Genomic DNA, 22,809 nt, shown 5'->3' with positions numbered 1-22,809 from the left:
TCTCCCTCCCATCGCTTCCCAGACCTCCCTCTTTTCACCATTATCTCCTGTTCTCCCTGAAACCTTGGACCATGGTGTGCAAGTTGAACTGGAAGAAGCTGAACTGGGATGATGGAGATGACTGATTGGAGATGATGGTGGGAGGAAAGAAGTGACGTAGTGGGTGAGAAGTGATGGAGGGGTCCTTATTGGGTTGTGTGTAAGGGAATGAATACAGATGGGCACAAAAGAGATGCTGGAGGGAGAGGAGGACCAAGTTAAAAAGGCTGGAGGTAAGAAGATTCCTGTAGATGGTGGCTGTGTTGAAAAGAACTGAGAGGAAAACTGTGAGGGAGGAACCAAGGCCACATAGGAAGTAGGAAGTTGGTCCCAGGAAGTTGGTGGATGGTGGCGAGGATTTGGGAGTAAGCATGTAACAAAAGGAATGCATTTCCTGCATATGGGAACCCAGAGAACCTGTTGACGGTATCAATTGGAATCTGGAAGAAATAAATGTATCCCTTTGCCCTCCTTCTTTTGATGGGGAAAAAAGTGGAGGTGGGTATTCCCTGCATGGTAGAGGGGCACGCTTTCACTTACGGTATGGAGATGAAAAGAAAAAATACACTTCGGACAAATTCTGCTGCCCATAATAGAATGAAAGGATGCCAGGGGGACTGAGGGAGAGGTGTTAGATGTTAGAAGGTGGAGGATTCAAATGGGTTTGTGTTTGGGTTATTGTCCTGTATGTGTTTGTTTGTTTCCTGGGATCAAAGAGAGGGGAGAGTCCAGACTAGGGGAGCCTGCCCCTATTTTTTCTCTTTGCTAAACATTTCCTCATGCACTTTCCTCTCTCCGATCCCTTAGAAGTCCTCTGATTTCCCCAATATTTCTAATTCGTTCATTCATCTCCCTCCTGCCTCTCATTTCTACTTTCTCCTTTTTCCATACTCTACTTATTCCATTTCTTTTTTTCCTCCCGTCTTTTCGTCTTTATTTCCTTTCTCACCTTTCTTCCTTTTTTTTTTTTTTGGCCGCGCTGCTCAGCTTGTGGGAGGTGGGATCTTAGTTCCCCAACCAGGGATGGAACCCGGGCCCTCGGCAGTGAGAGTGTGGAATCCTAACCACTGGCCCGCCAGGGAATTCCCTCACCTCTCCTTTATCCTCCTCGTTGTCTTGTCCGTGCTCCCGTTCCCAGCTCTTTTTCTTCCATCAAGTTGAACCAGCTCATCCCATCTTCCCAGTTTTCCTCATCCCTCTCTTTCTCCCCTTCCCTCCTTATCCCTGGAAGTCTTCCCTTTCCTATAACCTCTCTGTCTCCCACCTTCCTGGCTGGTGCCCCACTCCTTTAATTCTCCCACACTTCCTTTCTAGAAGCCCCAGGTTCCTGGCGCCTGGACTCTGGGGAGGAGAAAGCCTTCCAGTTCTACAGCTCCTGCATGGACACAGGTGCCATTGAGGGTGCAGGGGCTGGTCCCCTCAGACAAGTTATTGAGGAGGTGAGACCCGGGGCATCAACGTTTCTGGATGCATAACACGCAAGACCAACATATGCTCAAGGCTGCCGTTTTTTCCCCCCTAGAGGATGGGTCTCTTTCCTAGGGATTTGGGAGGGAGATGGAAATGGCAATGGCCTGTGGATGTATTAGGACCTTGGGTGAGGGTAGGGAAAGAGGGATAGAGGTGGAGCCCTAAAGGGGTTAAGGGACTCAGAGTAGAGGTCAGGAAGTAGCAATGGTGGTGGTGGGGTTGGTCTCGGAGACTGTCCCTGTGCTGAGCCCTCTCTCTCTCCTTCCCAGCTTGGAGGCTGGCCAATCTCCGGTGATTGGACTCCCTTAGACTTTAACCGAACTCTGAGCCTTCTGATGAGTCAGTATGGTCACTTCCCATTCTTCAGAGCCTATTTGCGACCTCTTCCCACCCCTCCGTACACGCCGGTCATCCAGGTGAGGGAGGCACTGGCAAAAAATGTAGTAAGACCTGGGCCTGACTCACGTTTCCTCGGAGAGGAAAGATGTGTGATCCAGGGAAGAGACTTATCTTTAGGGAAATTATTGATGTGAGAACCAGGGACTTCAGGTGAGATTAGGGAAAGGAGCAGCAGGGCAGTTCTGGGAAGACAGTAGTCTTGGTCTTCCTTGTAGCGTCTCGGAATCACCCCCAGGGTCTCTCAACTAGTTCCCCTGTCTCTCGTATTGCCCTCCTACGATTTAGCTTTCATTATCCCCGGAGGGACCTTTCTAAACCAAGAGCTAATTATGCTGTTGTCTCTGTTTAAATGCCTTAAATGGCTCACTAGGTCAGCAGGATCTGGTTCTTAATCCTTAGCCAAGCCTTGCAAGTATGACCCTTACAAACTCCTGCAGCCTTATCTCCTCCTTATACCCCAAGCCATGCTCCCTCGCTTACAGCTCCAAGGACATTCTTCGGTTCCTTGCATACATGGCTTCCTTTGCCTGCAACGCTACGCCTCAGTTCGCACACTCAGCCTGGAAAACTCATACATATCTTTCAACTTTTGGTCTTGATTACTATCCCTTCCGGGAAATCTTCACTGAAACCCTGGCTGAGATGTAGGTGAACCCCTCTGTTCTCCCATTTCCTGTCATCTCAGCATTTAGCGCTGTGTTGAAGACTGAGCCTCTCGAGAACAGGCCCACGGTTTATTCAGCTCAGGTCTTTGGGACCTAGCACAGGGCCAGGCATCTAGAGGCCCACACCAGGTGTTTGCTGAGCGGGTAAAAAAAATTAAAGCCTTGAACGCATCGGTATTGTGGTAGGCCACGTGACCCTATATATTGGCCCCTACTCTGAAAAATGCCACGAAATTATATGAGGATGAATATACAAGAACTGACAGTGCACATGAGGCATTCTCAAGTTCAGTTCTAAAGGGTGTGCTGAGGAGTTTAACTGGTGTGGCCTTTGGAAATTGGTTAAGACCTGAAATGGTTAAGGAGAAGCTCAAAGGAGGGAGAGTGTGGGCTGAGTCCTGAAGCCTGGTTGATTCGTACAGCTGACGGTGAAGCTAAAGGGCCTTATAAGGGCTGCGGGGAAGTCCTGAGCTAAGGGAGGAGCCTGGAATGGTGTGACACCTCTGTGGGGTCAGCAAGGAGGCTGGTCTGTTGAACAGAGGATTTGCGGGTAGGGGTGGGGTGCAGTGGAAGGTAAAAGTAACGCTGAAGACATGAAGTTGAGACTGATTATTCCTGGCCTACGACACTGGACTGAGGTGATAACTTTTGACATAATAGAAAAAAATGAGTTACAGAGGCCTTTCAAATATGATGGTTGTACATAGAACCCAAGTACAGTCAGCGGTTTTCAAGGTCAACCTAGAGGTGCTAGGCAGCTAGATGAGCCACGTTGATTCTGAACTAAGATGATTGTGGCAGAAATGGAAAGTGAGGCCAGGCATGAGGATGTAGGCAGCTACCTACATCCTCATCCTAGTGGTGATGGATGGTCCATGGTGATTCGACTGGTGACTGACTGAATATCAATAAGAGAAATGGAGAAACTAGACAATGACCCCACAGTGTTGGTTTGGTGTGGATGGGAGGAGGGTGGTTCCCATCACCTTGAGACTGAATGGTCTCTGAGGGGAAATACAGGTAGAGAGAGTGAACTACAGAGGGAGCGCCCCGATGAGGTGGTGCTGGAGAAGAGTAAGAACGGTCAGGAGGTGGGGGTCACACCAGCTCAGCTGAGCCGCAAAGGACAGGGGAGAGACCAGTTCAGGAGGGAGAGGGGTTATCTTTGATTCCAGAGACTTTTGAGCTTAGAAAATAAGGAATGAAAAGACACCATTGGAACCTTCTAGACATAGCATCAAAATGGTCATGGAGATGGACTCCGATTTTATGGAGTTAGGAGGAAGGTAAGGAGGTTGAAGCAAAGGCATAGATGACTTTTAGTTCTTTAAAGTTTGGACAGAAAATGTGACAAAGGAGTCAAGTGAAAGCTTTATTCAAGAGAGCAGAAAAGTATATAGCTCCAGGTGGGAGTAGGATATTGAAGTCGGAGAAGTAAAACAAAAAACGTGGGAGCAAAGATCTTCGGGATAGAAACAAGGACACACCGATGTCAGAAGTAGGGTGAAGTACGTGAGGGTAGTGGGCTACTTGCCTGGGGTGCAGAATTTAAGAGGGTACCCAAAGTCACTAATCAAGATAAATAGTATTTCAATAAATATTTTTTAAAATGTCAAAATCAATGCAAAAATCCATGATGAACAAAATATCAAATCTTTGTTCATCGTGGATTTTCTTTTTTGAAAAAACAGTGGATCAAAACTATTGCGGACTTTTGGGGAAACATCTACAATTCAAAAAAAATGATCAAAAATACATTGTGGATTTTTGGGAAAAATACATGATGAGCAAAGTTTTGCTATTTTATTCTGTGGGAATTTTTAGCATTAATTTAGATTTTTAAAATTTCAATTAAGATATTATCGATCTTGATTACTGAGTTTTCAGTACCTCCCAAATTTTGCACTTGAGACGGGTATCTCACTCCCTTTACCCTAGACCTGGCCCTGGCACAGACAGTGATTCCCTACAGGACATGGGTTATTATGCTTCTCTCTTGCTGAGCACCCCCAAACTGGTGGAAGTACCTTCTTTGCACATTTGCACATCCGTACTCTTCCCCCATGTCCCTCGCCCCCAGTCCCTGGCTTTCTTTGCTCTCTCGCTCCTCCTCTGTGCCCCCTTTAGTCCATCTCCTGGGGCCATCTTCCTGGTAAATGCCCATCTCCCCACACCTGTCCTCTCCTTCCTCCACATTCCCCACTTCTCTCAGTCTCTCTTGTGTCCAGATAGACCAGCCAGAGTTTGATGTTCCCCTCAAGCAAAAGCAGGAGATGAACTATGCCCAGGTAAGATGGCACTGGGGACCAAGGTCCTGACCTCTTGTGCTAGAGAAAGGCAGGGGCCGACGGTGGCTGTGACTGAGGTTGCCTCTCCCCCAGATCCTGCGGGAATACCTGACTTACCTGAATCGCCTGGGAACCTTGCTGGGAGGAGACCCAAACAAGGTGGGAGAACACGCCTCCTTTTCCATCTCCATTAACTCACAGCTGTACCAGTTTCTGAGGCCCCCGGAGCAGCAGCAGGCACAGGGAAAGCTCTTCCAGATGGTCACGATTGACCAACTGCAGGTACCTTGAACCAGGGACTGGATGAAGATGGGCCTGAGGGTCTCGCTCCCAAACTTTCTTGACCTTCTTGTCTTCTTTCTCCTTATTTCCTTAATTCCATTCCATCCCTAACTTTCCTGGCTCCATCCTTTCCCTCAACCCCCCACCTCCCCACTCCCTTTCCTACCTGAGGGAGGGGATGCCCCCTCTCCTCCTTTCCTGTCCCCCCAAGCCTCCGTATCCCTCCTTTAAGGAAATGGCCCCTGCCATCGATTGGTTGTCCTGCTTGCAAGCGACATTCGCACCAATGTCCCTGAGCCCCTCTCATCCCGTCGCAGTCCATGACCTGGAGTATTTGAAAAACATGTCGCAACTGGTTGAAAAGCAGCTGTCGAAGCACAGGTTTGCCCCACGTGGGAGGGTGATGGAAAGAGGGTCCGAGGACCGGAGGTCTCAGGGACAAAGAAGACTGGAGAATGCAGGCTAGTAAGGGCCTCGCAGAAAGATGGGAGGGATCTGGGGCCATATGGGGGCAGAGAGGGGGTGGGATGGACGGCCCAGGAGGACATGGTGGAAACAGGAAGAGGGGCTCGGGGGGCATGGGGTAGGGAAACACACATGAAATGAGGGATCCAGGTATCTGACAAGACATGGGGTTTGCTGGGAGTAGCACCCAGCCTGTGAAGTAACTCTGAGCTGTGGGAGATGCTCGAAGGCCAGTTGCTGGGGACAGCTGGGCATTTATGTCTTGTCAGCAGCTGAGGGGTGTGGGTGGGAGGAGAAGGTACGTGGGATGAGTAGATGGAGGAGGTGAAGGCTGGGAAGAACCTGGGGGAGAGGCTGTTTCTCATCTGTAGTGAGAGGATTCTGGGGCCCTTGTGGGAACGATCAGGGCGTCGAGGAAGGTGGGAGGAGGGAGGGTGAGGCTCTGTGTTGGGCTTACTGCTGTCCCTGATACTGTGTGGCCACCGCTTGGAGGCAGTGGCTTCCTTCCAGGGCCTTGGGCTCAAAGCCCATCTTCATAGTAACTCAGTGGCAGCAACGTCTAGAAATTCTTTCAGGGAGAAGCAAACAGCCATTCACGCAGGTGCGATTTGTATCCTATGTGAGGATACAAATCAAACCCGGTGAGAGAGTTGCCAGCCGGGCAGAGAAAGGTCCTGCATCCCAGCTTTGTTGCTCTTAGAAGATGCATCTTAAGATGAGCTGAGGTTTCTTGGTTGTGGAAGTAGCTGAATCTGTTTGGTTGAATCTAAGTCCAGCCTTCATCTAGCCCAGATCCCCCCCGCCCCTGCCGCTGTGACTTGACAGGTCGGCCTCTTCATCTGGTTCTTTCTTCTATCATTCTCCACCCCAGCCCAACCCACATCAAGAAAAGCTCTTCTTAAAACAGACAAAAGTTTTGAACAGTGGTTGCCAGGGGCTGAAGGGTGGGGAAATAGGGAGAGGTTGGTGAAAGGGTACCAGCCTTCAGTTGTAAGGTGAAGAAAGTCTCAGGATCTAATGTACAACATGGTGACTATAGTTGATAACATTTAATTTTGCGTCGCTGTATTCTACTTTGTAGAGATTGTGGTTTTTTACAAGTGAAAGGTTTGGCGCAACCCCGTGTCAAGCAAGTCTGTGGGCACCATTTTTCCAATAGCATTTGCTCACTTCATGTCTCTGGGTCATATCCGGGTGATTCTCGCAACATTTCACCCTTTTTCAGTATTACTTTAATTGTTAAAGTGATCTGTGATCAGTGAACTTTGATGATACTTTAATCGTTTTGGAATTTTTTAGCAATAAAGTATTTTTAAACTAGGGTAAAAAAAAAAAAAGATAGAAAGAAAAGCCCTTCTTTTTTTTTTGAAAAGCCCTTCTTGACGTGTTCACGTGTGAAGCAGTTATTCTCTATTAATACAGAGCAGGGCTTCCCCGAGAGTACCAAGGTGACCTTTCCAAGGGGAAGCTTTTCTGTGTTTTCCCCAGAGCCCGGGGGTATACTGTGGGTCTCTTTTCTCTCCACAGGGACTTCCTGCAGAGCCACATGATCTTGGGTCTGGTGGGGACCCTTTCTCCAGCCCTGGACAGTAAATTCCAAGAGGCACGTAGATTGCTGAGCCAGAAACTGGGGGAGCTGACAGGACGACCACCCACGGTGAGGAGGGGCGGGGAGGAATCCTCCCGGATGGGGGGCTAAAGGAGCATCTGTCATTTGGGGGGATAAACGTGGGCATAGCCCCCTCAGGGAGGGGCATGAAGATAGATGCCCCAGGGTCTGGGCTCTCGTGGAGGCACTCAAGGCTTGCACTGAGAGCTGAGGCACCAGGGACCAGACCCTTAGGCACACGTCTGGCTACCTCGAGGGCCTTTTGCTGATTGTTAAAGTCTAGATATAAAGCTCTAAAGTGATCAAGGCCTGCTTTTCTTTTGTCATGACCCCTAGACTATTTGCCTGGTTATCCTGAGCGCTGTGATTTGAGGGGCTGGACATACAGCCTAGGGTTCACTGGAGTAAGAGGCAGGGACCTTCCCTTTGTCTCGGTGACTCCAGCGTTCCATGTCCAAAGGTGCTTCACGAGGAGCTCATCTCTGACATCCCGAGGGTTCTGTCGGCCACACCGTGGGCTTCGTGGTGCAGATCCCAACATATCAGAGGAGGGAGCTGTACCAAACGTGCTCTACTAACCAAAGTCTACTCTGTCCATACTCAGTTACTGAGAACTTTGAAATCCTAGGTCGACACATCCAATCCCAAGAGGAGGCGTCTAGAACATAAGATGTCCTCCATCCTCAGGCAAGGCCTCAGGGTAGTCTTGAAAATCACTGGGCTTCTTTTCTTAGTAATTTGTGGACCATTTCTCTGCCTTGGAGAAACTCATGGCTTTGGCAACCTGAAATACCTGTGGAATTCAGAGAAGGGAATTGTAAATGCAGGGACTGGAATGTAGTTATTGCCTATTGAGACTTTCAAACGTGCTGGATAGTTTTCTGAGCCCTTTAGATACATGAGCTGATTTGATCCTCACGACAATTCCATGAGATGGGCAGACCGTCCTGTCCCTGTTTTATTGATGGGTAAATTGAGACCCAAAGGTTAAGGGGCTTGCTCGGGGTAATATACCTAGTAAGTTGTGAGAGCTGGGATTCGAACTCTGGAAGTCTGGCTCCAGAGTCTGTGTGCTTAATCATTGTTAAAAAAAAAAGAAAGAAAGAAAACCCAAAAAACTTTCTAGAATTTTCACTCAGGTAGCCAGACAGCCTCCTGGAAATCCCAGAAGCATGGCCTGGTGGTGCTTTTTGAAAGGTGTAAGGATGCCAACGTTGAAATTCACACTTAAAAAACTTAGAAGGCTTATGAATTGCTAAAGTCACCACCCTTTATACACATATATATCCTTTATATACATATTATAAACAGCCTTATATATCTAATAGGATATATAATTGTCCTTGGGCTTAAAAGCTGACTCAAACCCTACCAACAAATAGTTCTGTGACTTGGTGAAGCCCTTTCACCTGTCTGGAACAGTACCAGGTATGACACATATTAATAATAAAAGCTGACATACATGGAGTAGTTACTCTGTGTCAGGCATTGCTTATTTTATTTACTATTCCCGGAACCACTCTGAGGTCCTCAGAAAGGACATGTAAGGTTCCCAAGACCGCACAGCTCCTAAGTGGAGGAGCACACTCCAAAACAGGTCTGTCTGACCCGGGAGGCCATATTTTTAACCACAAACTGTGCAGGATTGAGAAATAGTGGGTGGTAACAAAAAATGCCTTGGCAAATTCTTTCTATAAAGGTCAAGATAGTAAATATTTTTGGCTTTGTGGTCTATGTGATCTGTGTTGCAACCACTCAACTCTGTCCTTGTAACACAAAAGCAGCCATATGCTAAGTAAATGAATGGGCGTCACGGGTTCTGAGAAAACTCTGGTTTAGATACTCTTGGAATTCCTAAGAGGGAGAGATGAGGGTGGGTTTAAATGATCAGTGGGATATCTGAACGGGAGGTAGGACGGAAGCAGTGTCTAGGGAGAAGAACGGGTTTTCCGGCGGAGAGAGGGATATCGTTTCATTGCAACAAGGCACGGGGCAGGCTGGCTAAGGCTTGGTACAGTGTGACGGATCCTCCTGGTGGCTTTGGCTGAGCAAACGTGATGGGACGTGCAGGCAAGGCTGTCCTGCTGCTGCTGGAGCCTGGCCTGGGGGGTTTGAGAATCAGCCTGGGAGCCAGCACACCTGGAACAGAGAAAGCAAATAGGATAAGAGTAGGGAGGAAATCAGAGAGGGGAGGAGGGGATTATCCGGAACCTGGTAGGTCACCGTAAGGACCTGGGTTTCTCTCTGCATGTAACAGGGGCCTATAGAGGGATTTATCTGTTTTATGTTTTAAAAGATCATATTCTGAAGGTAAGCAGCAGTGTTTCCTGACGGATGTGTGGTGTGAGAGTGAAAGTGGAGTCAAAGATACCACCAAGGTTTTGGCCTTGATTTGATCAAAATTTGTATTTCTATCCGATGGTTGTTAATTACAGATGTCTAACCATATTCTTCTGAACGAATTCTAATGCCCTTATTCAGAAGGACTGTTAGGTCTCATTATCTGACCATATTTTGTTTGTGACTTTTGAATATATCGTCAATGAACCTGGCTGTTAAGCCAGGTCTTCCTCTTATTAAACGAGAAGCTGAGTTTGGGGAATTAAAAGCAGAACCTCACATTGTTGCCCATTAAATGTGAACTGTTTACACTCAGCCCAACATCCCAATTTATTCAGGTAATTTTAGCCTTTGTTTCAATGATCTGTTATTTCTGCCTTAGGTCATTCATGGTTTTATTTATTGCATCTTCATCTAGATTACTGGTAAAATTCTGCAGAGGGAAGAGTATTGGGTCAGGTTATTGAAGACCTAGCGTAGAGTCGTCAGTTCATTTATGCACCAAATGTTAATTGAGCCCCTATTATATGCCAGACACTTCTCTAGGCCCTTGGGAATCTTCATGACCAAAATAGACAAAAATCCCTCAAACACTTATATTCTAATGGAGGCAGAATGACAGTAAGCTGAATAAAACATATTGGATGGTATTAAGTGTCATGAAAAAATAAAACAGGAAAGGGAGAGAGGCATACTAGGTGAGGACGTGCTACAATGTCCAGTGGGGTGGTCGGGGAAGCTCGTACTAACTTGGAGTCAGTAATCACTGATGTTCCCTTGTGGACCAGTCAGTCAGAATCCACTCAAGTCACACTGTCATTTAACGTGGATTTCTCCATCGATTTCACAAAGATGTAAGTTTTGGTTTTACCAACTGCTATCTTGAAATCAAAATCATGCCAACAGAGTGGGGTAGAACTTTAGAATTTACAGAGCACGTTCCACATAGTGTTTCCCCTGCTCTCCCGAGTAGCTTTGTGAGGAAAGCGGAACAGGAAGGCAGAACAGGCATTAGGCTCATTTTTATAGCTGGCGTAACTGAAGTATGAGGATTTAAGTTAATAATCCACAGTTAGTAAATACTGAATTCTCTGTACAGAGGGAGCACTGCGGTGGTCCTTGAGGCTGAATCTGGCCCATAGGTGTGTGTTGTTGGCCTTTGAAGCTTTTTATAAACTGTTAGGTGATGGCACAGCAAGACTCAGAGTTCCAGCCTTTTTTGTTGTTGTCAGTGTGAAGCTCTGACAACACGGAGCTAGCCGTCTCCAGGGGCGACAAATGACTGGGACTGAGTGATGCAGCCAGCAGGGCTGCGTCCCTCTCTCCGGTTTGCCGTACCCCTTCTTGTCCCGGGGTTCTGACGTTGGACTGCTGCTCTCACTTAGGTTACCTCATGGCCCCTGTTTGAGTTTGTGACTCCAGATCTGCTGTTTATCCTAATTTAATGATCCTTTAAAAGTGATGACATTTCAAAAGGATTTTGATATGATTCGTCCTCAGTGGTGCTATGCTGGCCCTCAGGAGTTACACATTATTTTCCAAGTGTCCAAAAATAGTCGGTTTAATGATTCATTCTAGAATTTTGTTTAGAAATTAACATTAAGGATTCCTGACTCACCTGTAATCTCTAAAATCTACCTTCTCCTTACTGAAAATGGTGCAAAAATTTGCTTCTCTCCAGACTCTTGGAATTTTTCCTGATTTTTATCAAGTCTATCATTACTCATGGTTCTAAGCTTGTATCTGCAACTTTTTTTCTTTCTTTTTTAAAAGATTTTTTTCTTCAAGTATAGTTGATTTAGAGTGTTGTGTTAACTTCTGCTGTGCAGCAAAGCGATTCAGTTATACATATATATCCATTCTTTTTCATATCCTTTTCCATTATGGTTTATCACAGGGTTTGTTGTTTTTTTTTTAATTAATTAATTTATTTATTTTTTTTTGGCTGTGTTGGGTCTTCGTTTCTGTGCGAGGGCTTTCTCTAGTTGCGGCGAGCGGGGACCCCTCTTCATCGCGGTGTGCGGGCCTCTCACTATCGCGGCCTCTCCCGTTGCGGAGCACAGCCTCCAGAAGCGCAGGCTCAGTAGTTGTGGCTCACGGGCCCAGTTGCTCCGCGGCATGTGGGATCCTCCCAGACCAGGGCTCGAACCCGTGTCCCCTGCATTGGCAGGCAGATTCTCAACCACTGCGCCACCAGGGAAGCCCCTATCACAGGGTTTTGAATATAGTTCCCTGCGCTCTACAGTAGGACCTTGTTGTTTATCCATCCTGTATATAATAGTTTGCATCTGCTAATCCCACACTCCCACTCCATCCCTCCCACATTCCCACTCCCGCAACATTTTTCTGTTCCTTAAAATTAATCTTTTGAGCCTCATTATCCTGGGTTTGAAGTATCTCTTCTATCCTTTATATTTTAGCAATGATTTTTTTTCTTTTTCTCTGTTTTCAATCAATGTGGTATACTCCATCACTCCACGTCTTGAGAGACAGCTCAGATACTCATAACCCCCAGCAGATGAATATACAACCTGCCAACCTCCACCCCCGAGACTTACGTTCATTTATAGATTCTGGAAGTTGTTTTCCCGCACATAGAACATATGACTCAGCACAAGTGTGACCAAAAGGATCCCAGAGTGGCATAGGGTGAGCAGTGGGTGGTCCGAGGTGGTGTCCACACTCTCCAGGAACCAGGTCAGGGCCTGCCGTGGCCTGGGCTATGGGCAACAGCATGGAACAGGCAAAGGATTTGGAGAGAAGGGCAGGCACCAGCCAAAGGGATCAGGAAACAACTCAAGAACCAGGAGGTATAGAAAGGGCAGGCAGGTCCACACTACCAAGCTCAAGGCTGATGTGTTTGCTCCTGTCCTGGGTGCAGCCCTCCACCCCCGGCAGCAGTCTGATGAAAGGCAGCCTCAGAGCCGAGCTTGTCATCGGGGGCCTGCAGCACCTGCACTGGACCCAGGCATTGCTATCAGACCGAGGCTGCCTTTCTATTTGTATTTCACATTTGTGAGTTTCAGAGCTCCAAGTAATACACTCTGGAAAGTGTCTGAGTCCCTTCTCCTCAACAGGAGAAGGTTCTTAAAAGGTCTCATGGTGAGGGGACAGACAAGAACGCACAGATGTGGGCAACCGGGTCTGGAGCAACCTCCAAAATGATGAACATTCTAATAGGCCCAGGAGTGTCTTCGATGACAGAAGTGCTGGCCTTCCTTTCTCTTTCCTCATTTGTCGGAAGCCAACTCTCTCCAGCCTTAGGACCGGAATGCGTGGTGGCAGCCTAACTGCCTGACCTGCCAGGACGTCTGGGGGAATAAATAAGTTACAGGAATGAAGTCTTATGACTTCAGCCCACTCAGCCCAAATTAGCATGTTAGCCGGTTTTTCCTAAGTCGCAGCTCAGCTTTCCCTTAGGCCAGCTTCCTGAATTTGTTTCTCACCTGCCCTGCGTCATCTCTGGGCCTACGCTTGGTCATCTCTTCAAAGCCATCCACCCCAACATCTCTCTTTTATGTTTCTTAGTCTTCCCATCCTGCTGTTAACACATTATTTGACCAGGGGATTTTTGCAGAAACTAACGCTTGTGGCAGTCATATGTCTCTGGTCAAACGTGTTAAAAAACACCCCAGTTGCCAAGGCCCTCTTTGAGTTTTTATTTTTTTATTTTTTAATAAATTTATTTATTTATTTTTGGCCACGTGGGGTCTTCGTTGCTGCACGCGGGCTTTCTCTAGTTGCGGTGAGCGGGGGCTACTCTTCGTTGTGGTGTGCGGGCTTCTCGTCGCTGGGGCTTCTCTTGTTGCGGAGCACGGGCTCTAGGTGCGCGGGCTTCAGTAGTTGCGGCACGTGGACTCGGTGGTTGTGGCTCGCGGGCTCTAGAGCACAGGCTCAGTAGTTGTGGTGCACAGGCTTAGTTGCTCCGTGGCATGTGGGATCTTCCCGGACCAGGGCTCGAACCTGTGTCCCCTGCATTGGCAGGCGGATTCTTAACCACTGCGCCACCAGGGAAGTCCCCTCTTTTGATTTTTTGTCTAACCGTTTCTCTGCCTTTGAAGTTGAAGACGTCCATCCTCTCATCCTATATCCTTTTCCCTGATTTGACAGAGAGTGTCTTAGTGCTCTGAATTCGTATATTTAGTCTTTTCTTTTTTCCTCTTCTCCCACCAAACAATGTGGTATCTAAAACCCAATTTTACTCTGATAACTTCCTTCTTTATAAGACAAGGTCTTACCGTATGATCCTCAATAACCATTTGGAGAGTGGGGTAGGAAGGCAGGAGGCAGGGAGACTCTTCCTTCTTCAATTTCTCTTTTAAGTAAAGAAGCTTGGGAGGATGGGAGTCTCCGCCGGGCTCTGTGCGTGGTGGGTGGGGACAGGGTGGCAGGCGTGGTGGGCGGGGACAGGGTGGCAGGCAGACCTGCTAAAGTGAGAGGGTTGGCTCTAGTCCTGTCCTTCCCAGGAGCCTTTCAATCATCCAGAAGGATGCCTCCCAGTGGCCTGGCTTTCAAATTCAATAGGCAATAAACAAGGATAGTTTGCCCAACCCAGGCTCATGAGACTAATCCTGGAGGAGATGTGAGCCCCTCTTTGCTAAGCAGCATGACCCCATGTGTGTCACCAAAAGGGGTTATAGAGTAAAGGGAGACAAACCCAGAAAGTCCAGCAAAGAGAGCATGCTCTGGGGGTGAAGGTCTAGGTGAGACTGGCCTGGGAAAGTGGATGAGGAAGACGCCTTGGCGGGAGCCATTCATTCCAGCTTTGTCTCTGTAGCCCGCCCACCCTCGCTGGATGACGTGTGTGGAGAAGACGGCAGCCTTCTTCAAGCCTACGCTGGCAGCCTTGTTTGTCCGTGAGGCCTTCGGCCCCAGCACGCGAAGTGCTGTACGTGAGGGCCCTTCCCCAGCCCACGTCCTTCCGCCCCTTCCCCGCCAACCCATCCTCTCCTAGTTCTAGCGACTTTGCTCTTCTCGATGGTCTCTGTGGTCAGAGAACCAGCCAGTTAGAGAGAGAACCCAGAGAGGGACACGCTGCATCCCTAGGGTCTGCACAGTTTAGCTCTGAGACACAAAGTCCGCACAACACACACTGACCTGGACAGGTCACCCAGCTTTCCTGCTCATGTGTTTCTTCAACCATAAAATGAGAAAATTGAACTGCATGACCTCTAAGCCTACCCCTTGTTTACCTGTGATTTTTTTTTAACAACACGTGAAATGACATCAGAATGGAATGCATCATCTTCAGAAGCGCTAATAAATAACTACTGAACACTTTTCAGTGCCTACCATGTGCCTGATACTCTTATAAGCACTTTGCACCAACTACTTTAATTCCTACTATTATTATAATTTTAAAGCAGAGAGAACTGAAGCACAGAGGGGTTAAGAAACTTGCCCAAGATCACACAGCTACCAAATAGCAGAGTTAGGATTTGAACTCAGGCTCCCAGTGTCGTCATCCATTTTCCTCCATCAAGGAAGGAAATGCACACGGTGGTAGATGGCCGAGAAGGCAGGCAGCACACAGTCGGGGTGTGAAGCTGGGCAGGCTTCAGCTCGTTGCGGAGCTGAGGAGCCCTGGAAGTTGGAGAGAGGAGATGCAGGCTGTAAGAAACAGGGTGTGAGGACGAGGGCCCTCGAGAGCAGAGAAGGGGATGGTGGTCCACCTCCTCCCGCCACTTTCTGAGAGGATTGCCCGGCCGAGAGAAAGGACAGTGTCACGGAAAGGAGCTGTCTACCCCGTCAAGGGTCAGGAGTGACCAGTTCCCACCTTCCCCTTCCGTGCTTGGTACCTCCTCCACATCCCCACAGCTCTCCGTACCCTGAGTTTTTGGTCACCTAGTAGGTAGCACTTTGCACTTTCTCTGTCTGAGACCGTCCTCCTTCTGGCAGCCCCTCAGGGTCGAGGCCCCTTCCTAGAGGCCCAGTGGGCAGGGCCCAGCACTGAGGCTGAACTTGATCCTGTTTCTTTCTCCCTGCCCCGTCCTGCCCACAGGCCATGGAATTATTCAATGCGATCAAGGATGCCCTCATCGCTCGCTTCCAGATGCTTCCTTGGATGGATGAAGAGACCCGGGCAAAGGTCCAGGACAAGGTAAGGCCAGGAGAAGGAGACAGTGTGGGAACGTGTAGTAGGTGTGAACTGAGTGTTGGATCGAGAGATCACAGGGCCTGGAGGAGCGTGCTCAAGGCCAAGGGCACAAGTATAAACACCAATATGCCGCACACACATCCTGGGGGCAGTACCAGAGGAAGGGACAGGGCAGTGAGCAGGAGAGATTCCTTCTGATAAGACTTGGGACAGCTAGGTTCCTTCCACCTTTGTGTCTCTTCCCAGGTCACCCAGCTGCAGGTGAAGATGGGGGCCCCGGAATGGGCCTTGAAGCCAGACCCAGCCAGACAAGAATACCACGATGTGGGTTCCTGCCCTCGCCATTTACTCTTTAACCCTCAACTTCTTCACCCACCCCGATGCACCAGAGTGGCAGACAGTCATTTCCCCTAGTTGATCCTGAGAAACCCTTCCCTGCCCTGGTGCTGCTGGGGCCTGATGGGCGGATAGCCACACTCTGGATCTTGCCAACAGAAGAGTAGAACCTTTGCAGGTCACGTCGAGCGTGTGTGCACACTCGCACCCATGCATTCGTGTGACTTGCCTGAGTATTTGTGTGCTGGTACGTGTGAAGCCCGTTTGTACCACGCAGGCACTGGTGTCATGGCGCTGGTTTTCCACGATTCCGGGGAGGTCCGCGCATCGGGGCTTATCTGTCTGCGTTCAGATGTCCGCGTCAGGGTATGTCAGTGTACATCTACATTTGTCTCCGTGTATTCGAGTTGCCTCCTGCCTCCTCCCAGATACGACTTGGACCCAGCTTCCTGCAGTCCTTCCTGAGCTGTGTCCGATCCCGCCGAGCTAGAATCATCCGGAGTTTCCTGCAGCCTTTCCCCAACCACAGGTACGAGGGCGAGGGAGACACAGACACCGCATCCCAAAGATAGCCGTCCAAAATGAGCAGGAAAGAAAGCCAGAGGCTCAGGGGAACAGGAACAGTGACAGTATGCGGGAACGACGGCACGTAAATGATAGAGCTGGTATTCATATGTACTCTTTCCACAGGTGGCAGGTGCTCCCCTGGGGCGTAAATGCCTACTATTCAATACCTGACCATGTGGTGGTCTTCCCAGCCGGACTCCTCCAACCCCCGTTTTTCCACCCTGGCTACCCCAGGTATGGGCCATTCTAAGTTTCCCAAGAGCAATGGACCCATGTTATGATGAATGATGGATGCGACTTATGGTTGGAGAATTGGGGCCAAAAACTTGGAAGGATTCTGAGGGTAAGACAAGACCTTGCCCCCTAGAGCTGTGAACTTTGGCGCCGCCGGCAGCGTTATGGCCCATGAGCTGCTGCACATCTTCTACCAGCTCCGTGAGTAACAGCGGGCCATTGGGAGATGGGGCCATCGGGAACCCAGGTGAAAGGCCCCAAAGGCATCCTAGAGGGGGAGAAGGGAAGCTGTGCGAGGGCTCCGGGGTGGGGTCAGTTCTGAAGCCTTTGCAGTGCTCCTGGGAGCCAGCCCAGTTTGTGGTACCCCCGTGTCTTCACCCCTGCATCATGCCTCACCGTTTCATTCCCTTGCCCCATTTTCAACAGTATTCCCTGGGGGCTGCGCAGCCTGTGACACCCATGCCCTACAGGGGGCGCTAGTGTGCCTGGAGCGCCACTATGCTGCCTTTCCATTACCCAACGGGACCTTCTTCAATGGCTCCCGCACATTCCTGGAGGATGCTGCAGACACGGGGGGACTGGCCATTGCACTGCAGGTAACTCACATCCCAAGGGCTGCGATCTATTTTTACCAGCAGAATAGAGAGCCTGTCCCCAGTTTTTCCTTCCACCATCCCTCAGGCAAACATAGCAAAACGTTCTGCCCTTCACATCCCCACTGAACAGGTGGCAACTTGAGGACCCCCTCCGACTCCATAGAGCCCTCTTTTCTAGATCCATAGATCTCACGGCAAGTACCTTTTCTCCTGGCTCAGAGCAGTGTGTCAGTGCAGAACTTGGAAAGAAGGACCGTGAACTGGTTTTGGATATTGCGTGTAGGGCATCAGATTTCCAGATGGCCACGGGTCTAGAGCCTAAGGGCGACTCTCCATCCCACTCCCATATCCAGGCATACAACAAGAGGCTATTATGGTACCGTGGGGAGACCACCCTGCCCAACCTGAACCTCAGCCCCTGGCAACTCTTCTTCCGAAGCTATGCCCAGGTAGGCAGCCGACACCTCCCACCAGGGCTTAGTCCATGTCAGATAAATGCCCTATCGTTAACACTCAGATATTATTAAGCATCTTCCCCCCAATGCCACCAAGCCTCTGCTGCACAAATCCCCAATGTCATCCTTTCACACGTGTCCCCTTGGGACCATCCCTTCATCCTGCTATAAATTCTTCTACCAAATTCAGCAGTGCCTTCAGAAAACGGAAAACGACTGTATTCCCAAATCCCTCCTTGAGATGAGCCCAACTTTTATCTTCTCTCATTTCTTCTGGAAACACAGATCCCTTCAAAAAGAGCCTTAACAGACTACCTATAGACCACATTCCTCCTCGGAGACCTCGCCACGCAGTGGGGTCCCCCCTGACATAACCCCCGCACAGTGTTCTTACAGCAGATCCCTCAGCAGATAGTGCCCCCAATTCCTCAGGATACTTAGAGACCCGCACAGTGTTCTTACAGCAGACCCACCTCTAGGGCACTTGCAAATGGTATGATTGCACAGACCAGCCCTCCCCAGATACCCACTGCCCGATTAAATGACCCACAAATGGCAAATACCTTCCTTCCTCCATGTGGCCCTCAGAGCATTGCTATCCCTGCTTTTATCTTTGCTGTCCCTAGTTACCACCTGGTCACCAGGTCTGCCGTGTCCTGCTGACCCTGATACCCTGCTTTTCTCCTTACCCTGTATGGACCTCTCTTTCTCCCCAGGTGATGTGTAGGGACCCCAGCACCCAGGATCCTCAGGACACTCACAGCCCTCCTACCCTTCGAATCCACGGGCCCCTAAGCAACAGCCCAGCCTTCGCCAGACACTTCCACTGTCCCCACGGCACCCTCATGCACCCCTCCAGCCGCTGCCAGCTCTGGTAACCCAGCTGGCTCCCAAAGAGACCTCAGTACAGGTGTATCAGCATCTCCCTGCCCCATCCCTGGAATCAGGACAATACCTCCTCTCCCCTTCTGTTCCAAAAATAAAAGCCGGCCCTTGGCTTCTGCCTGTCTCTTAAGAACACTTTCCTGCTATGTCCGATGCCTAGAAGTCAGAAAAAATCAGAGGAGAAACCGCCAAGCAGAGTTCCAAGGACGTGAGACAAGGAAAGAACCAGTGAATGAGCTAAAGGTCGGTGGAAACCGGTTAGAGACAAGATTAAGCTGCCCCCACTTGTTTCCAGGATTTGATTGTTATTACTCTCATTGTTGCTGCCTCCCTACCCCTAATCTGTTGTCCTGAGCAAAGCCAGGAGAGGCTGGGGGAGAGAGAAGGGCAGGGGTCCGGTGTCTCCGCTCTTGGAGATGGCCCTCAGAGGGTGGGGAGGAAGGTGGGCAGGGGCCATGGGCCGCTGAGAGGCCAGCACGGGGTCTCTCTGATGCTGCGTCCCGAGGGGGAGGGTCATGGGCAAGAGCCAGGAAGCCGCATGTACGTCACCCTCGGGAGGAGCGCTCCGGACCCCCACGGGGAGGCAGTCAGTAAGCTACCATGAAGCGGAGGCAGATGTCCAGGTCCTCATCCAGGAATCAGGCCACCGCCTCCGCCTCCAGGTCCCTCATAGGAAAACCACGGTGCCGGCCAGGTTCAAGCAGAAGGCGAGGTCGAACAGGTGGCCACGGCTTGCCACCGCCTCTGACATCTGCTCGTCCTCTTGCTGGGTCATGTCCACTGCCTGCCACAGCTCGCCCACCGAGGAGGCCACAAAGTGCTCTGCAAACTGTTCTCCATCTTGGTCTGAAACAGGGGACGGGGGACAGCGTGAAAGGACTGTTTCTGATGCCCCCCCTGCCCCCCGCCCCTGGCCCGCCTTGGAAAGAGGAAGGCATTGGGGAACCTGGGAGCCCAACCGCCCACACCCTTGTTCTTGACCACAGAGGCGATGCTCCATCTGGGGGGTCTCTTCTGGTCTGTGTGCGGCCATAGCCCCAGCTCAAGGGCACGCACTCCCCTCTGCCAATTCACACTGCCTCCTCCAAGGTGTTACCTCGTCTGGGGAGTAAGGGACCAACGTGGAGGAGGGTGAACTTCCAAGACCCTCTTCCCGTATTCACAGGGTCCCACGCACATCCGCTGGCCCCGGCACACCCTGAGTACGGCCCTGGTGAGGAACTGCGGCTCTAGGCCCTTTATAGGACACTCACACTGCAGTAGTAGGGCCTGGGGTGACCGCCCGTAACCCAAACCTATCTCAGCTTTCCCTCTGGCCTGACCAGTGATCTGACTCCAAAGAGATCTGGTCCCCGGCTTCAGGCATCGTCCCCCTACTTCACCTACCTGTAGAGGGTGTTTTCTCTTTCTGACTCCTCTCGTCCAGGCCTGGGCTCCCTTTCTGAGGCGTCACCCCCTTGACCCACAGCAGCAGCAGGATGGATGCCAGGAATGCTGCCCTGCAGAGCTGGGAGCCCAGGGAAGTCATGGGCCTTCCCTAGTCCCCAGTGCCCGGCAGGACCTTCTCCTCCCTCCCCTGTCCGTTGTCCCGGCGCTTACCCCTTCCCAGCACCGTTTTCTCCCCTTCCCTTCCATAGGACCTCTGATGTCATGAGCTCTGTGACATCACAGTCGTGGGCCTGACCCTCATCCCGTCCTCTTGGAGAGTTCCGTTGGCAGGCAAGAGCGTGGAGAGTGGCTAGCAGGCTTCCAGGATGACCACGGTGGGCCATTCTGTGCAGAGCCACAGCAATGACTTAAGAGTTTGTGGAGTCCTTTCATGTCCATTATATCATTAGATCCACATAGTAACCAGGACTCAAAGTCACGGTATTGCCATACCCATTATATAGATGAGGAAACTGAGGTTCACAAAAGAAATGATTCGCCCACTGAAGATCACACAGATAATAAGGTGCAGAGCAGGGCTCTTGGCCGATTCTTTAGATTCTAAATATCACACCTTCCCACTCCTCTGTACGGCCTTTCTCAAAGGAAAGCGACTTGCATAAACTGAGACCCAGACCGGATGTCGAAATGGGGATCTTCAAGTCCTGGGCTGTGCATGAAACTCAGCTCCGTCAGAAATGGAGGAGGGGGAGGGCGTGGGTGGAGGAGGGGATGGGTACCTGCTCTGGGTGTGAGAGAGACAGAGAGCAGAGTGCCTTGGATCCAAGTGGAAACCTTTCTCTCACTCATCGTCCTCTCCCGGACTTCCCTCTATCCTAGCCATTGCCCTCTTGTACTGGTAGACTGAACACCGTCTTCCCTCATTCCACATCCTCCTGTACTCAGACACAGAGGAAAAGTTGTTAGAGACCCAGTGTCTAAACTCCATCTCTAAAGGGTGGGAGGAGTTACAGTCTTCAGAGAAAAATCAGTGTGGCAGACAGAGGCAAGGATCCCAAGTAACGGATCTCAAGAGACCTGCTTTCACGTCCCAGTGCCTGCCCCTGCCCATGACCCTGGTGAGCACAGACCTGTTGGTAATGGACTGTGGCTTACATTTGCTTCCTGGAGCAGAGAGATGGGGAGGCAGGATGAAGCCCCACCCTGAAAAACCAGAGACAGATACTGGCCATGAGCGACAGGAGGGGGTGCCAGGACAGGTGGGAGGGGGGTCTTAGACACGCTGGAACTATCACCACCAGCTCACACCGCTCCTGGCGTCCACGTACCCTGCACCTGAAGGAACCGCCATGTGCAGGGGTGAGGATGTGCGCAGAAACACGTACCCTTCCTGAAAGAGGGGATCGCAGAAATGGAAGGGCCCGTGGAGCTTCCCTCCCACGGATGCTGCCCACACCGTCAGACGGGCTTATCGGGAGACTGTCCCAGACAGCCGACACGGCCTGCTGTTTACTTCCTGGTGATCCAAGCCAGGTGACAGGGTGATTGGGGAGCGGTACAGGAGGTCACTTGATGATGGGAGAGGCAGGATTCAAGTAAGCAGGTGACCCTGTTCACCTGTCCCTTGCACTCATTGACCTGCAGGTTCAGGAAATGATGCTTGAATGGAAAAAAATCACTAACAACCTCCTGGCTATTTGGGGGAGGAGCCTCTTGGTTCAAGGCTAAATGAGAAGCCATCTCCGGCTCTGTGAGTTTGCCTGGGGAGGGTAGTTGGGCGTCGGGGTGTCTTACGAGGGCGGCTGGAGAGGAAAGAACCGGGTGGCACCACTACCACTGCCCCCATTCCCTCACCACCCGCCTGCCTGATGCCCTGTGCTGAGGAGATAAATCCTTGTAGGAAACCAGGGACCCCCTTCCCATTTTTTTCTTATTACAAAAGTATGTTAAAAAATTCTGAAAAACGAAAAAAGGCAAATAATTCCACCATCCAATGACAATTCCTCTTCATGTTTTAAAGGATGGTATTCAAATTCTTCCCCTACGTGGCTGTGGGCAGGTGGGGTGGGAGGGTATGACCTAAACATTGAATTCTGGGTTTATATGTTTTCCTCCTTCTCATCCCATCAGAAAAAGAGATCTGGCTCCCTTGGCACGAAGGGTCTCTGGGATAAGACAGGGAAGTCGGGGCCCTGGACCAGCTCTTACACACTCGTGCTAGACCCCGAGGCATCATCTCTACCTGAGGGAGAGAGCTTGTAGGACTCCTTGCCTGCAGAAAGCTGCCGGAGAATGAGGACGGATGAGAGGAGAGAAGGGAGAAGAGGGTGGCGATGCAGGACGTGACAAAGGGTATGGGGGGACGGGGAGGGAAGCCAGAGGACAGAAGAGAAGAGAACTCCTTAAAGATGAGGAAGGCCATTTCTGAATCTCAATCCTACCAGGTAGGACAGGAGGAACGGCTTGGTCCCCTTCAGGCAGCTTGTTCCTGCCCCTCTCGTTGGAGAGGACAGTGCAGGCAAAGGAGCGCAAGTGGGAGGGGGAGACCCAGAGGTGGAGGCCCACGCATGGAGGGGGCCCCCCTTTCCTCCTCCGGGACCCGAGGACCATGCCCTTGGTGGCCAGCCCTGCACACCTGCTCTGTGCGGCTCTGACCAGGCCCTCCCGCCTCCGCTCCCTCCAGGACTAGCATT

The 22,809-nt window shown here is 50.5% G+C and overlaps 2 protein-coding genes across 2 annotated transcripts in view; one reads left to right on the top strand and one right to left on the bottom strand.

The window, feature by feature from the left end:
- KEL (Kell metallo-endopeptidase (Kell blood group)) overlaps positions 1-20,899 on the top strand; it is an 88,455-nt gene extending 67,556 nt beyond the window's left edge. The window contains exons 7-22 of the mRNA XM_067747249.1: positions 1,354-1,478; positions 1,779-1,925; positions 4,802-4,861; positions 4,955-5,143; positions 5,376-5,524; positions 7,136-7,265; positions 14,335-14,445; positions 15,559-15,657; positions 15,901-15,978; positions 16,419-16,519; positions 16,681-16,791; positions 16,925-16,992; positions 17,218-17,387; positions 17,741-17,836; positions 18,559-18,970; positions 19,390-20,899. Of these exons, the coding sequence (XP_067603350.1) occupies positions 1,354-1,478; positions 1,779-1,925; positions 4,802-4,861; positions 4,955-5,143; positions 5,376-5,524; positions 7,136-7,265; positions 14,335-14,445; positions 15,559-15,657; positions 15,901-15,978; positions 16,419-16,519; positions 16,681-16,791; positions 16,925-16,992; positions 17,218-17,387; positions 17,741-17,836; positions 18,559-18,720 (1,796 nt within the window). The 3' untranslated portion in view covers positions 18,721-18,970; positions 19,390-20,899. The remainder of the gene's footprint in view (positions 1-1,353; positions 1,479-1,778; positions 1,926-4,801; positions 4,862-4,954; positions 5,144-5,375; positions 5,525-7,135; positions 7,266-14,334; positions 14,446-15,558; positions 15,658-15,900; positions 15,979-16,418; positions 16,520-16,680; positions 16,792-16,924; positions 16,993-17,217; positions 17,388-17,740; positions 17,837-18,558; positions 18,971-19,389) is intronic.
- LLCFC1 (LLLL and CFNLAS motif containing 1) lies at positions 19,395-20,255 on the bottom strand. Its single transcript, XM_067745610.1, has 2 exons — positions 20,114-20,255; positions 19,395-19,573 (listed from the first exon to the last, which is right to left on the bottom strand). Exons 1-2 carry the CDS (start codon positions 20,253-20,255, stop codon positions 19,395-19,397), a joined length of 321 nt encoding a protein of 106 aa, XP_067601711.1.
- Positions 20,900-22,809: the final 1,910 nt, after the last annotated feature.

Source organism: Pseudorca crassidens, chromosome 8 (assembly GCF_039906515.1).
Source record: "Pseudorca crassidens isolate mPseCra1 chromosome 8, mPseCra1.hap1, whole genome shotgun sequence".
Classification (NCBI taxonomy): Eukaryota; Metazoa; Chordata; class Mammalia; order Artiodactyla; family Delphinidae; genus Pseudorca; species Pseudorca crassidens.
Note: the sequence above shows the minus strand (reverse complement) of the source record. Positions and strands in the feature narration are given on the sequence as shown.